The following is an 18,266-nucleotide window of genomic DNA, read 5'->3' on the forward strand; positions in this document are numbered from 1 at the left end:
AATTTTGTCCTGTTTCTTTGTCTCCGCATTTTGTTATGCTTCCTTGGTGCACCCCCTAGTGGTCTTTGTTCGCAGTCTTATAAATCTTGATTGTTGTAGCTAATTCCAGGGAGGGTTTGACCTCCAGGCCAAGTGGCTATGAGAATCAGCTGTGTCTGCAGTGAGAGAACTTCTGTCCTCTAGGGAGGTGCTAATCTGGCGTTTGCCTGAGGCTATCCGGCAAATGCCTCTGTGCAGGGCTTGGGCGGGGCGGGTCGCACAGGATCAACAGGGTGGGCCGGAGAGAGCAGTTATGGCGGCTCTCAGTCCTGTCCGCAGGGGCTCTGCCTCTCTGAGTCCCAGCACCCGCTGCAAAGCTCGGAGAGAAAGCTGCACTCGCTCTGACGGAAGCCAGGCAGTCCCGCTTCTCCCGTTTGAGTCTGGGTCCCTAAAGACTCGCCCGGATCTGGAGCTCAGAGTCTGAGACTCCCTCCCGATTGAAAACGCCAACCGCGCCCTCCGCTGCCAGCCCGCTCCGCGCGCGCACTCTGCACCTCAGAATTTGACTTCAGCACTGCGCCTCCTCTGAGTGTCCGTATGCGTTTCTCTTTCCTCCTAGTTGTAGGACTTCCACTCAGCCAGCGTTCCAGTGGTTTTGGGTGATGTCCGTTCCGTCTTTTAGTTTCACTTTTGAAGTAGTTGTTCAAAGCAGCAAACTCAGGCGTTAACCTATGCCGCCATCTTGGTTCTCTCTATTTGAATAATATTTCAATGTATGGATGTACAGCTTATCCATTTACCTATTGAAGGACATCTTGATTGCTCCAGTATTGGCAAGTATGAGTAAAGCCTGCTATAAACATTCTTGTGCAGGTTTTTGTGTGGACATAGGTCTTTAACTTAATTGGGTAAATGCCTAGAAGTGGGGAATTGCTGCATCATATGGTAACAGTAGCTTTGTAAGAAGCTATCAAACTGTCAGTGTATATGTTTTTAAGAATTAATGTTTGGAAGAATATACTCTAAATTATTCACAGGAGTTAACTCGGGGATGAGATTAGGAGGGAGGGAGATTATAATCTTTCATTTATATTATTTGAATTTTTAAAAACAATGTTTTGTAGTATTTTTTACAAGTACATTTTCGCCAAATGCTTTATTTAATTACTAGTAATAAAAATGGAAAATAAATCAACATAAATGAAAACTAGTAGATCATTTAAAACAGTATATGATCAGTTTCATAGCACTTCTAAGTTGTAGAGGATTTTAATATTTTATTCTTATTTTTTAAGTAAAGAGAATAATAAACTTCCTACAATCATAATTGTGCATTCAACAAATTTATAGAGCATCTACTTCATAGACCTTCAAAGAATCATGGTGAAGGCCTGGGGTAGGAGAGGGGTGCCAGGTGGGGAACATGAATCAATGGGGAAATAAGAGGGACATCTGTAATACTTCCAACAATAAAGATTTTTTTAAAAAAGAATTTTGCCTAGAGTTAAGAAGAGAGCACACTTAATCTAGCCTTGGGATATTTGGCAAGACTCCCTAGAAGAGGTAATATCTAAATTGCATTCTGAAGTATAATCTAGATTAATTGGGCAAAAGGGGCAGGGAAAAGGGCAGGGGAAGTGAATATACCAAAAGGACAGTGTTTTCAAAACAGGTCATTTGCTTCTGATTAATCTGACTGAAACTGGAATTAATTGTTCCAAACTCTCAGAGAAGCTTATTAGATCGTTTAATGTTGCTAGCACTTGTTTGATAATCTGTAATTGAAAAGTATAGACTCATATTTTCTTTTGGTTTCCAGTGACAGGCAAGGTATATTGCTCGAATGCCTGTTTTGCTTAGAAAATTATTTAATTGTATTTCCACATATGGGGTGCCCTAGGTGCAATGAAAATGAGCACCCATATTAGTGATGACAGTATAATGGTGCAACCCTTTAAAGCTACTAGTATTTAACAGTATGTGTTAATGGACTTTTAAATGTTCATATTCATACCCTTTGACCTAGTAATTTCATACTTTAGAATCTGAAAGAAATAATTTTAAAAAATGAAAAGACTGTAACATCCTTTATGTCTAGCAGTAAAGGAAAACATTTATATGGACTATTATATAGCCATTTAAAATTATGTATAGCATGGAGAAAGTACATAACTTTAAAAACAATAAAAATTTGTGCTTATAGTAGAACTTGACAGATTTAACATCCAAGGTTGGTGGAAATATACATTCACATAATTTATTTCAGAGCAGTATGGCGATATATCCCTTTTAAATCCACATACCTTTTTACCTAACAATTATTCTTGTACTGATAAATTACTATATGCTAAAATATTTGCAGTGTGATTATTTGAAGCACTAATTATAGTAAGTCCGTCTCTAATATTTTAAATGGTAAATAGTTTTTCTTCTAGGAATTAGTCTGAAGAAAATAAAGCTGTGGATAGGTATAAATCTAAGATATATTTATCCCTCTGTTTATAACTACAAGATAATATTAAAGTCTCAAATGTCCAACAATAACATATTAATTAAATTATGTGTTCCATTAATGGAAAATTAGGCAGTATTGCAAATCATGTTTAGAAGGCTGATGACATCATCCTCTTCTACAACATATATATACCCTCATGCATTACATATATCATATATTCCATTAATGGAAAATTAAGCAGCATTGCAAAGCATGTTGTAGAAGATTGTGATGACATCATTGTCTTCTACAACACATACACACTGTCATGCACACATGCACATATGCATGCACACACGGACCAGAAAAAGAAACACATACACTAAATGTTAACTTTTAAACTTTTCCCCTCCAAATTGTAAGATACAGATGATTTGTATGTGTGTGTGTGTGTGTTTTAATCCTCCCCTGAGGGTATGTTTTTATTGTCTTTGGGGGAGGAAGGGAGGAAGGGAGGGAGGGAGGAAGAGAAAGAAACATCCATCACTTGCCTCCTGTATACACCCGACCTGGGAACAAACCCACAACCTAGTATGTGTCCTGACCAGAAATCAAATCTGCAACCTTTTGGTACACAGGGTGAGGCTCCAACAAATTTAGCCATCCAGCCAGGGATTTATTTTTATTTATTTTATTTTTATTTTCCTTTAATGACCTGTGACTATATTTATCAAATATATAACAACCATGAGTATTTTTCCTTGCTTTTCTTTTTTTAAGTTAACTTTAAGAATTTTTAAAAATATATTTTTATTGATTTCAGAGAGGAAGGGAGAGGAAGAGTGATGTAGAAACATCAATGATGAGAGAAAATTTTTGATTGGCTGCCTTTTGCACGCCTTTTACTGGAGATGGTGCATATGCCCTGACTGGGAATCAAACCATGACCTCCTGGTTCATAAGTCAACACTCAATCACTGAGACACGCCCCAGTAGACTAAGTTAAATTTATTGAAGTAACATTTGTTACCTGTGTTGGGGTTCTTGGGTTCCCCAAGATAGAAATCGAGAGGAAGCCCCAGAGAATTTTCCAGACATATTTTGTTAAGCTTATGCTGGAGCATAAGAGAGGCAACACAGAGGGAAAAAAGGTCCTCTGAACTGGCTTAGGGGCTGGCTCTGCTTAGCTGTTTATAAGTTAGGGGCAAAGCAGACTTATGTGAAAAGGTAGACTTAAAAAAATAGCGGCCTTGGGAATTTTCTGTGTCAGTGTATGAAAAGCAAGAGTTTAGAAGGGGGAAATAAGGCATTTCGGTAGGGAGTAGAGGAATGATTGCATTCTTGTGGTGGGCCTATTTGTGTTTTTTTTTTCTGGACATCAGGAAGTCTTGGAATCCCAGCGAGGGGCCATGGGGTAATGCCAGCTCTGTAGGGGTTTTTTGGTGTGGTGTCCTTGGGATCCCAGGCCCAGGTCCCTATGCTCCTCACATTGGTTAATGACAGTATGTAAATTTCAGTTGTACAACATTAAAATTCAACATCTGTATACTCTATTGCATGCTCACCACCCAAAGTCCAGTTTCCTCATGAGTATTTTTTTTTAATTAAGAAAAATATTGGGGAAGGGGGTTGGTGAAGGAGAGGACATCTGTAATACTTTCAACAGTAAAAGATAAAAATACAAAATAGAAAAATATTAACTCAAGTATAAAGAAAAGACTTGGAGGAAGTACACCAACATTTTAAATAGTAACTGTTTTTAAGTGATGGAAGTAAAGGTAATATTTTGTATATTTTTCTTTAATGGAAAAATTAGTATACTCATTAAAATTTTGTTTTTTAGCTTTATTAAAAGCATGATTGATAAGCAACAGTTAACATAATACAAGTAACTTTTATATAATTAACAAACTTTTAAAACATTTTCTTTTCATTTTAGGCTAGAAATATACATACGGGAGAGTTGGCTGCAGTAAAAATTATCAAATTGGAGCCTGGTATGTATTAAAATACTCATGACAATTTTTTAATACTTTTCTGGTGCCGTTCACTAATATAGAACTTAAAAGCATTTTCCATATTTCCTGTTTCCCTTCTTCCAAAAGAAATGTTTATATGTTGTCAGGGCAATTAGGATGTCTCAAATATGGCTACATTAAATTGCATTGGAGGTTATTAAAGACAAGTTTGATGTAGTAATTTTGTTACTAAATAAAAGTTCAAATGTGCACATTCAAAAATTGGAAGACACATTGACAATGTTAAAGTAATTGTCTTCTAAGTTATAGTGAAATAATTTGAGCTTCGGTATTAACTTCTATGAGAATTTTATTAGGAAAATATTCATTGATTTGGGGGGATATTTGGTAATATTTGGCATAATGATGTTTTATATGTTAGCTGTTGTTTGGCTGATTGATTTAGGTTTAATAATTCAGGTCTTAGACTAATGCTTATTTTTTTAACACCTTTTTTCTGTCAGAAGGCTGTTTGTTTTAAAACATACTGAGTGATTTGCTTTGAAAACAAAAGTACTATATAAGACCTGAAACAATTTTATTATTTTGATATCCTCAAAGTTTTTTTTTCTTAGTAATGGGATCTTTTAAAAAAGTATTCAATTGGTATTGTGCCCAGGTATACCACAATAATTAGAAAATTCAGAAATGTGTAAAGAAGAAAATAAAAATAATCCATTTGTCACCCAGAGACAACTGTTATTGCCTTTTAGTGTATTTCCTCTTATTTTCCTCCTGTGTATACATGTAAACATTTTACAGTATAAACTACATGTACTATATGCTGTTCTTCACCTACATTACATAAAGGACATTACATAATTTTTACATAGGTCAGTAAATATTCTTTTTTTTAATTGAGTTATAAGTGACATACAACATTATATTAGTTCCAGGTGTATAGCATAATGATTCAATATTTGTCTATACTGTGAAAGGATCACAATAAGTCTAGTTAATATCTGTCACCATACATAGTTACTTTTTTTTTTTCCTGTGATGAGAACTTTTAAGATTTGCTCTCTTGCCTGGCCGGCATGGCTTAGTGGTTGAGCATCGACCTGTGAACCAGGAGATTGGAGATTGGAGCTTGGTTCCCGGTCACAGCACATGCCCGGGTTGCGGGCTTTATATCCCCAGTGGGGGCCATGCAGGAGGTGGCCAATCAATGATTCTCTCTCACCATTGATGTTTCTGTCTCTCTCTCCTCCTCTCCTCTCTGAAATCAATACAAATATTTTTTTTAAGATTTTACTCTCTCATCAACTTTCAAATATGCAATATAATATTAACTACTAGAGGCCTGGTGCATAAATTCGTGCACAGGTGGGGTCCCTCGGCCTGGCTGGTGATCGGGGCTGATCGGGGTCTTCTCGCACAGTCCCAATTTTGGCTTATCGGGGCGGCCGGTCGCGGGGAGGGACCACGGGAGGTTGGCCAGCCAGGAGGAGGGACTGCGGGAGGTTGGCCGGCCACAGGAGGTTGGCTGTGGGAGTGCACTGACCACCAGGGGATAATATAATTTAAATCCACAAATTGATCTTCCCAAACCTGCTTTTCCTAGATCAGTCTTCCCCATTTTGCAAGGCAGTTAGCCAAGCCATTGCCTTGATTTCTCTCTTTTGTTTGCACCCCAGGGTCAGTCTGTCAGCAAGTTCCTTCAACTCCACTTCCAAAACATATCCTGAATCCAACTACTTCTTATTACCATCTCCACTCTCTTGGGCTCCCTATTTCCTCTCCCACACTTCCCGTCTGCCACCATCTAGTTTCCATAAAACTACCAGAGTGGTCTTTTTAAAACACAAATTTTTGTGCTCTCCTGCTTTAAAACATTTGTGGTGTTTCCAAATCCACTTAGAATAATATTCAGACTTTCAATCTTGCTTATAAAAACCTATATGAGCTGCCCTGTCTACTATTCTGAGCTCATCATGTATCGTTTCCGCTCCCTTACTCTGCCTCTGCTTTCTTTTTATTGAAACAGCCTAGTTGATTGGAGTGTTGTCCCATACACCAAAAGGTTGCGGATTTCATCCCCAATCAAGGCAACTGATGGATGTTTCTCTTACATGGATGTTTCTATCTTTCTAAAAATACGAATAAAAAATCCTCGGGTGAGGATTAAAATTAAACAAAACAGTCCAAGATTAAACTAGCTCTTCTATTCTACTTGAAGTACTACTTTTCATGATCTTTGCTCAGGAGACTTGGCCATTCAGATTTCAATTTAAATGTTGTGTCCTCAGAGAGATCCATTTCTGACTACCTAATTTAAAGTAGACACCCAGGCGCTGGTTATTTTAGTTCCCTGCATAGGACATGTGACTGCTTGGTACTTATTTATTTATATACTAGGGGCCCGGTGCACGAAATTCGTGCACTGGGGGGGGGGGTGTGGGGGGGGAGAGTGTTCCTCAGCCCAGCCTGCCCCCTCTCACATACTGGGAGCCCTCAGGCGTTGACCCCCATCACCCTCCGATCGCCTGATCGGCCCCTTGCCCAGGCCTGACGCCTCCGCCAGAGGTGTCAGGCTTGGACAGGGGACCCCCATCTCCCCCCGATCACTGGCTCTGGCCCCCGCCCAGGCCTGAGGCCTCTGGCCCAGGAATCATGCCTGGGCAGGGGACCCCCATCTCCCTCTGATCGCTTGCTCCACCCCCCGCCCAAGCCTCACGCCTCTGACCCAGGCTTCAGGCCTGGGCAAGGGGACCATCATATCCCCCCAATCCCCGGCTCCGCCCCCCGCCCAGGCCTGATGCCTCAGCCAGAGGAGTTGACCCTCATCACCCTCCGATCACCAATCACCGGATCGGCCCCTTGACCAGGCCTGAGGCCTCCGGCAGAGGTGTCAGGCCTGGGCAGGGGACCCCCAGCTCCCCGCGGTTGCAGGCTCCGCCCCTGCCCAGGCCTAATGCCTCTGGCCTAGGCGTCCGGCCCGGGCAGCGGGGACCCGCAGCTGCAGTGGCCCCACGATCGTGGGCTTCGCTTTAGGCCCAGGCAAGGGACCCCTAGTTCCTGGGACTGCCAGCTTCGACCATGCCCAGCTCCCATCGCTGGCTCCACCCCTACTTCCTGCTATCACTGGCCAGGGCGGCAAAGGCGCCTGATTCTCCGATCATGGCTGGGGGGCAGGGCAAAGGCGGCCCCAGGGCCACCTTTGCCCTGCCCCCCAGCTCTTAGCTCCCCCCTGGGTTTCAGGTCACTGTCAGTGGCAGGGGGCCTCTTCCTGCTTTCCCTTTCGCCTCCCTGCATTGTGCCTACATATGCAAATTAGCCGCCATCTTGTTGGCAGTTAACTGCCAATCTTAGTTGGCAGTTAATTTGCATATAGCCCTGATTAGCCAATGAAAACGGTATCGCCGTACGCCAATTACCATTTTTCTCTTTTATTAGTGTAGATATTTGTTTGTTTAAGGTCAGTCTCTCCTACAGTGTAAGATCCATGAGAATATTGATCTGTCTTCACTGCCATATTTCAACACCTAGAACAGTACATTCTTTGTACAGATGAATATTATAATTGTCTTTCTGTTGTCTTTGCATAAGAATGACAAATTAATATCTATATAATTATTGTATTACACATTCTTTTCCCACGATCAAAAAACCTATAGGCATTTTCTCCCTTGAATGCTGTTAGAGAAAATTGTAAGGCCAGCCTGATATTTTTCTTCTTACAGGTAGGTGACTTGTTGCTTCTGCCTGATTGTGGCACCAAGTGCTGCCTGCATATCTTCTCTAAGCTCTGATGTGCAGAAAATACAGCCTTAATCTTTATTATACCTTTAGATTTTTATTCATTTTAATTTTAAAAATTAGTCACCCGAGAAATAAAATGCCAGGTTCTAAATTAGTTTAAGTATATATACTTTTCTTTTTAGAAAACAGTTTCATTTATTTTCATCATCTGTGCTTTAGAATTGAGGAATTGATCTTCTGTTTGTGATGGTGATTTTATTTATTTGGGTTGTTTCATTACTTTTTTTAAATCTATTTTTATTGATTTCAGAGTGGAAGGGAGAGGGAGAGAGAGATAGAAATACCAATGATGATAGAGAATCATCGATTGGCTGCCTCCTGCACACTCCACACTGGGGATCGAGCCTGCAACCTGGGCATGTGCCCTTTACCGGAATCAAACCTGGGACCCTTCAGTCCGCAGGCTGATGCTCTATCCACTGAGCCAAACCAGCTAGGGCATTACATTTTAATTGTGGAGTTTTTTCCTTTTGTCTCTTGCCTTTAAAAGAAATGTTTTCTGTATGACCGTAGATTTTTACAGGATGGTGTTTTAGCATTTTCAGTAAAGCCAGAGTAGATTGTGTTTTTCACATTTCAGAATAGACCTAAGGGAATGTTTAGATAAAAAATCTGATGGTATGCTAAAGAATTATTTCATCATTCAGTTCAGATATGTCAGATAATTCTAGCGACAGCTGTACTTCAGAAATGAATTCAGCTTTTTAAAAAATTGCACTTAAGCCAGTACATTACAAAAGTACTTCCTTATATTGATTTAACAGATGAGCTGGTTTAGAATTGTTTTTAGACATGAAAAGATAATTATTTGCCAGTATGACTTACAAAAAGCCTTATGTCTGATTAATTATAAACGGGACTTTTTTTTTAAATAAATGAAATTGCAGCTATAAACTCAATAATACTTTTCACCCCAGTTAAAAATAATTAAAGTTTATAGTAATTTTAGAGCCTTGAATTTTATTACTGATTTACTGACTTAACCCCTGGCAATTTACATTTATATTATATTTAAAATTTTACTGAAAATTTGCCTTTGAGGCTTTCCCTAATACTCATAAAAATTCTAAAGTGAACATTAGCGTTACTAATAAAAATAAATTGGCACAGAGAGTTGGTTTTTTAATTAGTCACAAAAACAATTGAAAAAGATAAGTCAGCATTCCTTCCTATGTCCTCATGTTTTTCTTACTCTTTTTACACACTGACAAATGATTATTTCTAAGAATGATTTAACCATTTCTGTATTACATTTTAATAGTAGCTGCTTATTAAATATGATACCATCTTACAGATAAATATGATACCATCTTACAGATAAAGTTTGACATACTAATGATTAGTATTGAAAGTAAATAATGTATATTAGTGATACTGTTTTGATTTTTAGTTGCATTTTCCATCTCTTTGTTCAGGCATCAGAACTACCCCAGAACAGGAGGCAGGTATTATGATGATGTTTATCACCATGTTTTCCTGTCCTTGTCTGAATTTCAGCTAGCCCTCTAACTCAATTTACAGATGTTCATTTGCTCAAACAAGTTTGTAGTTAGTAGCAGCCAATAGCCAGAACAGGAGCAAGATTCTTAGGACAGTTAATCATCAGAATCCTACTTTCCCTTTCCCTCTCTCCTCTCTTCTAATTATCCTTCTTTTATGGTGAAACTATATGATAATATTTTAAAGTTATGCAAATTATAGTTTGTTGAAAACTGAAAGTCTTATTTACGGGGATGGAATTTAATAAAATTACCACCCAGAGTCATTAATGCAGTATACTTTTGCTTGCTTGCTTGTTTTTTTAAATGCTAAATAGAAATAATCATGAAATAGTTCAGTATGTTTAAATAAAATAACAAATTAAACATATTTCATTAGTGTAAACAGTTTTTAAAGAATAAGTAAGAGCCCTGAACGGTTTGGCTCAGGGGATAGAGCATCGGCCTGCGGACTGAGGGGTCCCAGGTTCAGTTCCGGTCAAGGGCATGTACCTTGGTTGCGGGCACATCCCCAGTAGGGAGTGTGCAGGAGGCAGCTGATTGATGCTTCTCTCTCATTGATGTTTCTAACTCTCTATCCCTCTCCCTTCCTCTCTGTAAAAAATCAATAAAATATATTTTAAAAAAATAAGTAAGAATCTTTAAGTATCTTTTAATAGATGTTTAAAACATTTCTCACTTTTGTCTTGTTTCCTGGATAAGCACAGAAAGAAGAACAAATTTTTAAAAAGTCAATGTCTATAAAGATTTAAACAGCTGTTAGTTTGCCTTGTTAATGTTCTTCAAAGAAATTCCAAAGTAGGGGCTTTGGCCAAATGGGACAAATGTCAGCTATCCTAGTTAAGTGTTATGTTCTTGCTATTCACTATTTGCTCCTATTTTCAAATCTAATAATTTTGATTTTTAAAAATAATCTGTAGAGTAAAACATTAGTATACTAGCTTCAATATTTGGAAAGCTCTAGCCTTAATTGGTGGAAAATGTTAATTTGAGGTCACAAAAGCCCCCAAATATGTTCTTTTACATAATCCTATCTAATAATAGAAAAACATGGAAATTAACCATACCTCCAACATGCTTCCCATTGGCTAATCAGAGCAATATGCAAATTAACTGCCAACCAAGATGGTGGCCGGCAGCCAGGCAGCTGAAGCGAACAGGAGGCTTGCTTGCTCCAGTGATGGAGGAAGCCAAGGTTCCGCGCCTGCCGCTGCCGGCCTCTGAGCTGCACTCTAAGAGACAATGTTGCAATTATAGAAGCTAAACAAACCCCAGAAACCTGCTTTCAGTCAGCCAGGCCTCAGAGCTGGAGCTGCATCAGTGCTTCAATTATAGAAGCCAAACAAACCAAGGTTTCAGAGCTGGAGCTGAGCCTCAGAGCTAAAGCCGGCTCTCAGCTCCAGTGACAGCCATAGAAGATAAATAAATCCAAGAATAAAAAAAAAAAAAAAGGAGAGGTTGGGAGCTTCAGTCACCCGCCAGCCTGAAAACAGCCCTCAGCCCCTTACCCAGACTGGCTAGGCACCCCAGTGGGGTCACCCACCCTGATCCGGGACACCCTTCAGGGCAAACCAGCGGGCCTCCACCCGTGCACCAGGTCTCTATCCTATATAGTAAAAGGGTAATATGCAAACTGACCCTAACAGCGGAAGGACTGGGAATGACTGGTCAGTATGACACACACTGACCACCAGGGGGCAGACGCTCAATGCAGGAGCTGCCCTCTGGTGGTCAGTGCGCTCCCACATGGGAGGAGCTCTGCTCAGCCACAAGCCAGGCTGATGGCTGCCAGTACAGCGGTGGTGGTGGGAGCCTCTCCTGCCTCCTCAGCAGCGCTAAGGATGTCCGACTGCAGTTTAGGCCTGCTCCCCGCTGGCAAGTGGACATCCCCCGAGGGCTGCCGGGCTTCCAGAGGTATGTCTGATTGCCAGCTTAGACCCAATCCCCCGGGCAGCGGGCCTAAGCCAGCATGTGGTCATCCCCTGAGGGGTCCCAGACTTCGAGAGGGCACAGGCCGAGCTGAGGGACCCCCTTTTCCCCCCTGAGTTCACAAATGTTTGTGCACCGGGCCTCTAGTAGATGTAGAAACTAATACGGTTAGATATTTCCTGCTATTTAAATAGGTAAAAATCACTTAATTCTAGGGTACTCTTTTTCAGTTAGATTCCAGTTTGTTTTTGAACACAAGATAAAGTTGAAATGTAAATATTTTCTGTTACTATGTAATAGAAAAGGTGAACTACAATGCCAGGTTCTAAATTAGTGAATTTAAAATGGATAGGATTTTTCTCTTTAGTTGAATTTTCAGAATCTAAGATTGGCATCCCAAAGAAATTGTTTTGTTAGAATTGACTGTCCTATTTATTTGCATTCTTCATTCATTTTGCTCAATTGAAAAATTATTCTTTTTCAATATTGCTTTGGCTGTTTGGGTTATATCCTTCCATTTGTTTGTATTGTCTTTGATTTTTTTCTTCAGTGTCTTAGAATTTTCTGAGTACAGGTCTTTGATTTCCTTAGTTAAATTTATTCCCAGGCAATTTTTAATTTTGATGGAATTGTTTTCTTAATTTTTTCTGATTGTTTGTTACTGGTATATAAAAATGTACTCTTTTTATACACAGACAAATGATTATTTCTAAAAATGATTTAACCATTTCTGTAGCTTAGAATGCAATCGATTTCTTTATTAATTTTACATCCTGCTACTTTACCAAATTTATTAGTTCTAATGCTTTTTGGAGGAATCTTTAGGGTTTTCTATAATTGTACTATGTCATCTGCAAACAACAACAATAAATATTGCTTGTCTTGAATTGGAATCGCACTATGTGTGTTGCTTGAAAAACCTCGTTTTTTTTGCCCTGGCCATGGTTGCTCATTGGCCTGTGCACCAAACGGTGTCCAGGGCTGGGGTGTGTTCAAGAGGCAGCCAGTCTATTTGTATCTTTTCTCTCTCTCTCTCTCTCTCTCTCTCTCTCTCTCTCTCTCTCTCTCTCTCTCCCCCCCCCTTTACCCTTCCCCATTTTTCTTCTTTCCCCCTCCCTCCCTTCCACTCTCTCCAAAAATCAATGGGAAAAGTATCCTCTGGTGAGGATTAGCAAAAACAAACAAAAACTTTTGGATTAATAGTTGCAAATGTGTCCTTGGGTGGCACACCCAGTCACATAGCAGAAGCTAAGATAGTCTCTCACTTTAACTCAAGCTTGAACGAATTCCCACACATAAAGCTCCAAGAAATATTAGCTCAAGAGTCAAAAATCACAGAAGACACAAGGAATTAAGGTGCTTTGAGCAAGAGCCAGCAGAACAGAACTATTAAGACATCAGATTTTGGAATTACGTACTCTACATACAATATTAGAAAAATAAAAGAATGATTTGAAACTATGAGTAAAAAGTAATAAATTGCTAAAAGAAAGACAAGCAGATTTGAAAAATAACCAAATTGATGTTCTGAAAATGAAAAAGAATTATATATTTAAAATTCAGTAGATGTAACAAAGTTAGATATAGATTGAATGAAGAAACTATGCAAAATATAGCTCAAGGAAGCAAAAATATCGAAGAATATAAAATAAGTGCAAGATAGAGTGAAAAGATCTAACTTAGGTTTAATTAAGGATACAATTTGACAAAGGCATTTGGAGCATTTCTATTGAAAATTTTTCAGAACTCAGAGAAAACACCAAATATTTAAGAATTTCAACCAGAATAAATAATAAGAAATGTCCATGTGCAAATGTAATGGTGAAACTGCACAATATTTAAGACAAAAGATCTTTATTTTTTTAATGTGTTTTTATTGATTTTAGAGAGAGAAGAAAATTGCCAGGAGGGGCAAGAGCCCCAAATCGGGCATAATGGAGTGCCAGAATGTATCTAACAACTATAAATTCCCATAAATAATATTTCATGTTAATATAACTTTTTCTTGTTAACTCATATAGGTTTGTGATAGACAGATTGGAAAATGCAAATCTAAAGAAGAAAGCAAAATTATTTTTAATTTTACTTCCCAGACATAAATATGGTGTATGATTTAAAATCTTTTTTCTATATACATATGTACTTACATAATTATATAAAATATCCCTATACTTAATATATCATGAACATATTTTCATATCAAAACCTGTTTTTAACTATATTATATCTATAACTATACCATAAGTTATTTAATCATTCTCTAATTGTTAAGTCACACTGTAGAGAACATTTATCTGTATATCTCAAGAAAAAAATTTTTGAAGCAAAATTATGAGTTCAAAGATTTTGTACATTATTATGGCTTCTGGTTTTATAGAAAGAATGTACCAGTTTACATTCCCTTTGAAGTATTAAGAATTCCTCATCTCTAATATTTATTGTAAAGTTTTCCATCCTTCTTCCCATATATAGACTCAAAATCTAACATGATGACCAAGTTATTATTTTGTTTTTCAGGAGATGATTTTTCTTTGATTCAGCAAGAAATATTTATGGTTAAAGAATGTAAACATTGCAACATTGTTGCCTACTTTGGGAGCTATCTCAGGTAAAAAAAAAAAAAAAAAAAGCTTCTAATCTCTCTTTGTATTTCTTTGCTACCACTCTCCCTCCCTTTTATGTCAGTGCTGTTATACATATAAATTTTAAAACTTACATTGTCTAAAGTTCTAAAATTTCTTAGGTTCTCTTATTGTTTCCCTTTATATTAATAGTAACACCTCCATTTATGCAATTATGCCTTATCTGGCCACCTTAATGAAATATGAATGATTACAAGTAAGTGTTTTAGCTTATAAAAGTTGTCATATTCCAAACTATGTAAGATGGGAACAATGCTGAAGTCAGTATGTTTTCTGTAGCTTGAAGAGAGATTGCTATACCCAAATTAATTCAGTAAAAAGGAAAAATAAAAATAAAAATAAAAGAGAGAGTGCCAGGGCAATTTTCTGTTGCAATAATTCATCCTAAATCTTGGTGTACTGAGCCTTCACAGTTGTGAGTGGTTGAGAATTACTAGCTAATATACTTTTCTTTCTCTTTCATATTAGTCGGGAAAAACTGTGGATTTGTATGGAATACTGTGGTGGCGGATCACTTCAAGATATTTACCATGGTACTATTAATTTGTTTTTGTATTTTGAGACTGACTCTGATTTTAATGGTTGTTGTTTGACATGTCTAGTTAACCAGGGATATTAACAGGTAGATTTACTGTTTTACACTCATCTGTTCTGTTTTTGGAGTATTGCATAAAAGAAATTTAAATTTGATTTTTTGTTTATTCAGTTAAATTTGTTGGAGCCTGAACTGAGAAAGTCAAGTGTACTTGAACAATCCAAATTTTACTTTTAGATGGAGTCTTTTAGGAAAGTATTTTTTTTACCAATAAAACTGCCTAAACTTCCTTGTAAGTAAGAATTAAAATGCAAAGGGTAATTCTCTCATAAAATAAATTATGTATCTGTCTTAATATTTTAACCTATCTAGGAAAGCAATTTAGTTGTTACTATAACATTTTTGTTTAGCATTCTGTTAATTTAGGCAGGTTTTTTTAGTTGAATTTGATTTTGCCTCATTATATTATGTAGAGTAGTTTTTCTTTTGTCTCTACAGTTTAGCTTCCAGTTTGTTTTGTTGTTGACAATTTCCTGAATTTCTAGAGTTTATGAGACTAAGCATAGGTCTTTATAAAATAACTTTATTTAACTGGATATAGAATAGTAAAACTATTGCAACCATGTGCTGTATAATTTATTATGTATTTTTAAATATCTAAGGAGTCTTTTTTAATGTTTCTATGCTGAAATCTTTATATTGAAAGCCTTATCAAATTTCATGCAATTTACAGATGCAATTTACAAATGAAACCGTAGTACTTCTAAAAACAAGTGCTATAGTCATTGAAATAATATATGTAGATTGAAGGGGTCAAATTTTTAATTGTCAGTCAATAGAGCAGTGGTTAAATATACACTGCGTCTATAATATGGAATACTATGAAGCAGTTAAAAAGATGCAGTAGTTCCATTTATATTGTCTGGGGTATATTGCCCCAAGGACATTTTTTTAAATATATTGTATTGATTTTTTACAGAGAGGAAGGGAGAGGGATAGAGAGTTAGAAACATCGATGACAGAGAAACATCGATTAGCTGCCTCCTGCACACTCCCTACTGGGTATGTGCCCTCAACCAAGGTACATGCCCTTGACTGAAATAGAACCTGGGACCCTTCAGTCCGCAGGCCGATGCTCTCTCCACTGAGCCAAACCAGCCAGGGCAAGGACATTTTTTTAAATGGAAAAAATGAATCATGAAAAAATTTGTATAACATAATCAATCATACTTAGACTTTTTAAAAGTATACATACGAATGTTAATGCACACCAAAATAAAGGGAGGAGAAGTGGGACTCATAAGTAAAAATTTGAATTATAATATAAATGTATAGGTGTCTTATTTAATTATACATTAATAAATATAATAGTCTAATTTTATGACAATAAATAAGCCATGACAAAAAAAAGGTTGTGATGTCTAAACTGGCAACTGCCTCTTTTTTTTATTTTTTAGAGAGGGAGAAAGGAGGAAAGAGAGAGAGAAAGAGAGATAACATCGATAGGTTGCCTTCTATACATGCCCTGAGTGGGAATTGACTCTTTTTATTTAAAATAATATTTAATACCACATAGTTGCAAATATACAAAATAATCAAGTGTTTAAAGCAAAAACTAATCTCATGTTTTAAAAGAGAAAAATAAGGTTTATTTTTTTATTTAGTAGTCTTTTATTATGTATTATATATCATACAAGAATGACTATTCTCTTTTATTTTACCCTGTTGTTGATTTTAAAGAATTATTGATAGAAAATAGCTTATGCCACTTGATTTAAAAGTATTTTCTGTGGCCATGACTGGGTAGCTCAGTTGCTTAGAGTGTCATCCCGATACGCCAAGGTTGTGGGTTTGATCCCCAGTTAGGGCACATACAAGAATCAACCAATGAATGCATAAATAAGTGGAACAACAGATTGATATCTTCTTCTCTCTCTCCCTCTCTTTCTCTCCCCCCCATCTCCCTCTCTCCTCCTCTCCCTTTCTCCTCTCCCTCTTTCCCTATCTCTCTCCCTCTCCCTTTCCGTTTCCCCTTCCTCTCACTCTCTAAAAATCAATAAAAACAAAAACTAAAAGTATTTTCTATGACTTTATGAAGAATTACTATCTTTCATATAGAGTTTTTATACAGTAATTATAATTTTTATTCATTGCACTATTACAGAATGAGAACCCAAGAATATGGATAAATAAAACTATATAGTTGGCATTTTTTCATTACTTCTTGTGTTTACAATTAAAGAATTGTTTTTAGACATTAATTTTATCTTCATGAAGTTTCTACTTTCCATTATTAAAATCTGGTATTTGTTGAATTGAATCGAATCTTAAGTAGTATTCATTTCTGTAAATAGTATGTTAGCATAGTAATCAAGAGCCTCTATACTTACAATAAACTGTTAATAAAGTGACTTTTCTTCTTTTACTATGATTTCCCAGGTTACTAAGAATCAAAAGTTTATGTTTCAGAGTAGGTGTAAGAGAATCAATGATTAAAATGTGCAGTAAAATATTTCTCATAAGATTAAAAGGAAGTACCTCATTTGGTTTCACTGTCAGCACACACCACTCTAGATTTCAAATATTGGGTACATGCAGAATATTTTGTATTTCATAATAGGGAGAGATCTGGTTGCCAGAAGTGATCTGCCTGCTTTTTAAACTCTTAGATAAGGTCCTGGATCAAGCCTTTCTATTTTGACAGCTGTAGTAAAGAATTATACTAAAGAAATAATATCTTACCATGGCCTTTGTGGCTCAGTTGGTTGGGTATTGTCCTGTGCACTGAAAGGTTGGCTTCAATTCCAGATCAGGGCACATGCCTGGGTTGCCAGCTTGATCCCCAGTAGGGGCATGCAGGAGGCAGCTGATTAATGATATGCTCTCATCATTAATGTTTTATCTCTCTCTCATCCTTCCTTTCTCTGAAATCAATTAAAAAATTAATAGTAGACTATTTTTAATCTGATGTATTCAAATGTATTACAATGTGGTCTTTTTTTTTCCTTTCTAGTTACTGGACCATTATCAGAATTGCAAATAGCCTATGTATGCAGAGAAACTTTACAGGTACTACATTTAGTTTTGTAGTTAAAAGGCAGTTCTCCTTTCACAATTGAAAACTATAAAATGGTGATGTGCACAAAAAAGTTTGAAAACCAATCTTTTTCTGTTAACTTCTCATATTGTAATTCTGTAAGCCTAGTTATTTCTTTCATGAATGATTGATAGGAATTCTTTTAAGCTGATGCTGATATACACAGTGGTCTTTGCCATTTTCCCCCAAAAGAAAATAAATTAGCATAACAATTACCCAGAATGGTGTCTGGAAATCCTAGTTCTGTGTGATATTAATAAGAATCATTGATAGCTAAATCTGTTTTTATTTTTTGTAAAAAAATTTTGTGAGTTTATTTGAGCAGAATCTTTTTTCTAAAAGCTTGGGAAATACCGTATTATGCAGACGTT

The 18,266-nt window shown here is 37.0% G+C and overlaps 1 protein-coding gene across 1 annotated transcript in view; it reads left to right on the forward strand.

Moving 5' to 3' along the window:
* The window catches only part of MAP4K5 (mitogen-activated protein kinase kinase kinase kinase 5), a 102,673-nt gene that overhangs the window by 13,316 nt on the left and 71,091 nt on the right, over positions 1 to 18,266 (forward strand). The window contains exons 3-6 of the mRNA XM_081113256.1: positions 4,353 to 4,410; positions 14,139 to 14,229; positions 14,732 to 14,796; positions 17,812 to 17,867. Coding sequence (XP_080969382.1) covers positions 4,353 to 4,410; positions 14,139 to 14,229; positions 14,732 to 14,796; positions 17,812 to 17,867 — 270 coding nt within the window. The remainder of the gene's footprint in view (positions 1 to 4,352; positions 4,411 to 14,138; positions 14,230 to 14,731; positions 14,797 to 17,811; positions 17,868 to 18,266) is intronic.

Source organism: Myotis nattereri (genome assembly GCF_964212035.1).
Source record: "Myotis nattereri genome assembly, chromosome: 1".
NCBI classification, from domain to species: domain Eukaryota; kingdom Metazoa; phylum Chordata; class Mammalia; order Chiroptera; family Vespertilionidae; genus Myotis; species Myotis nattereri.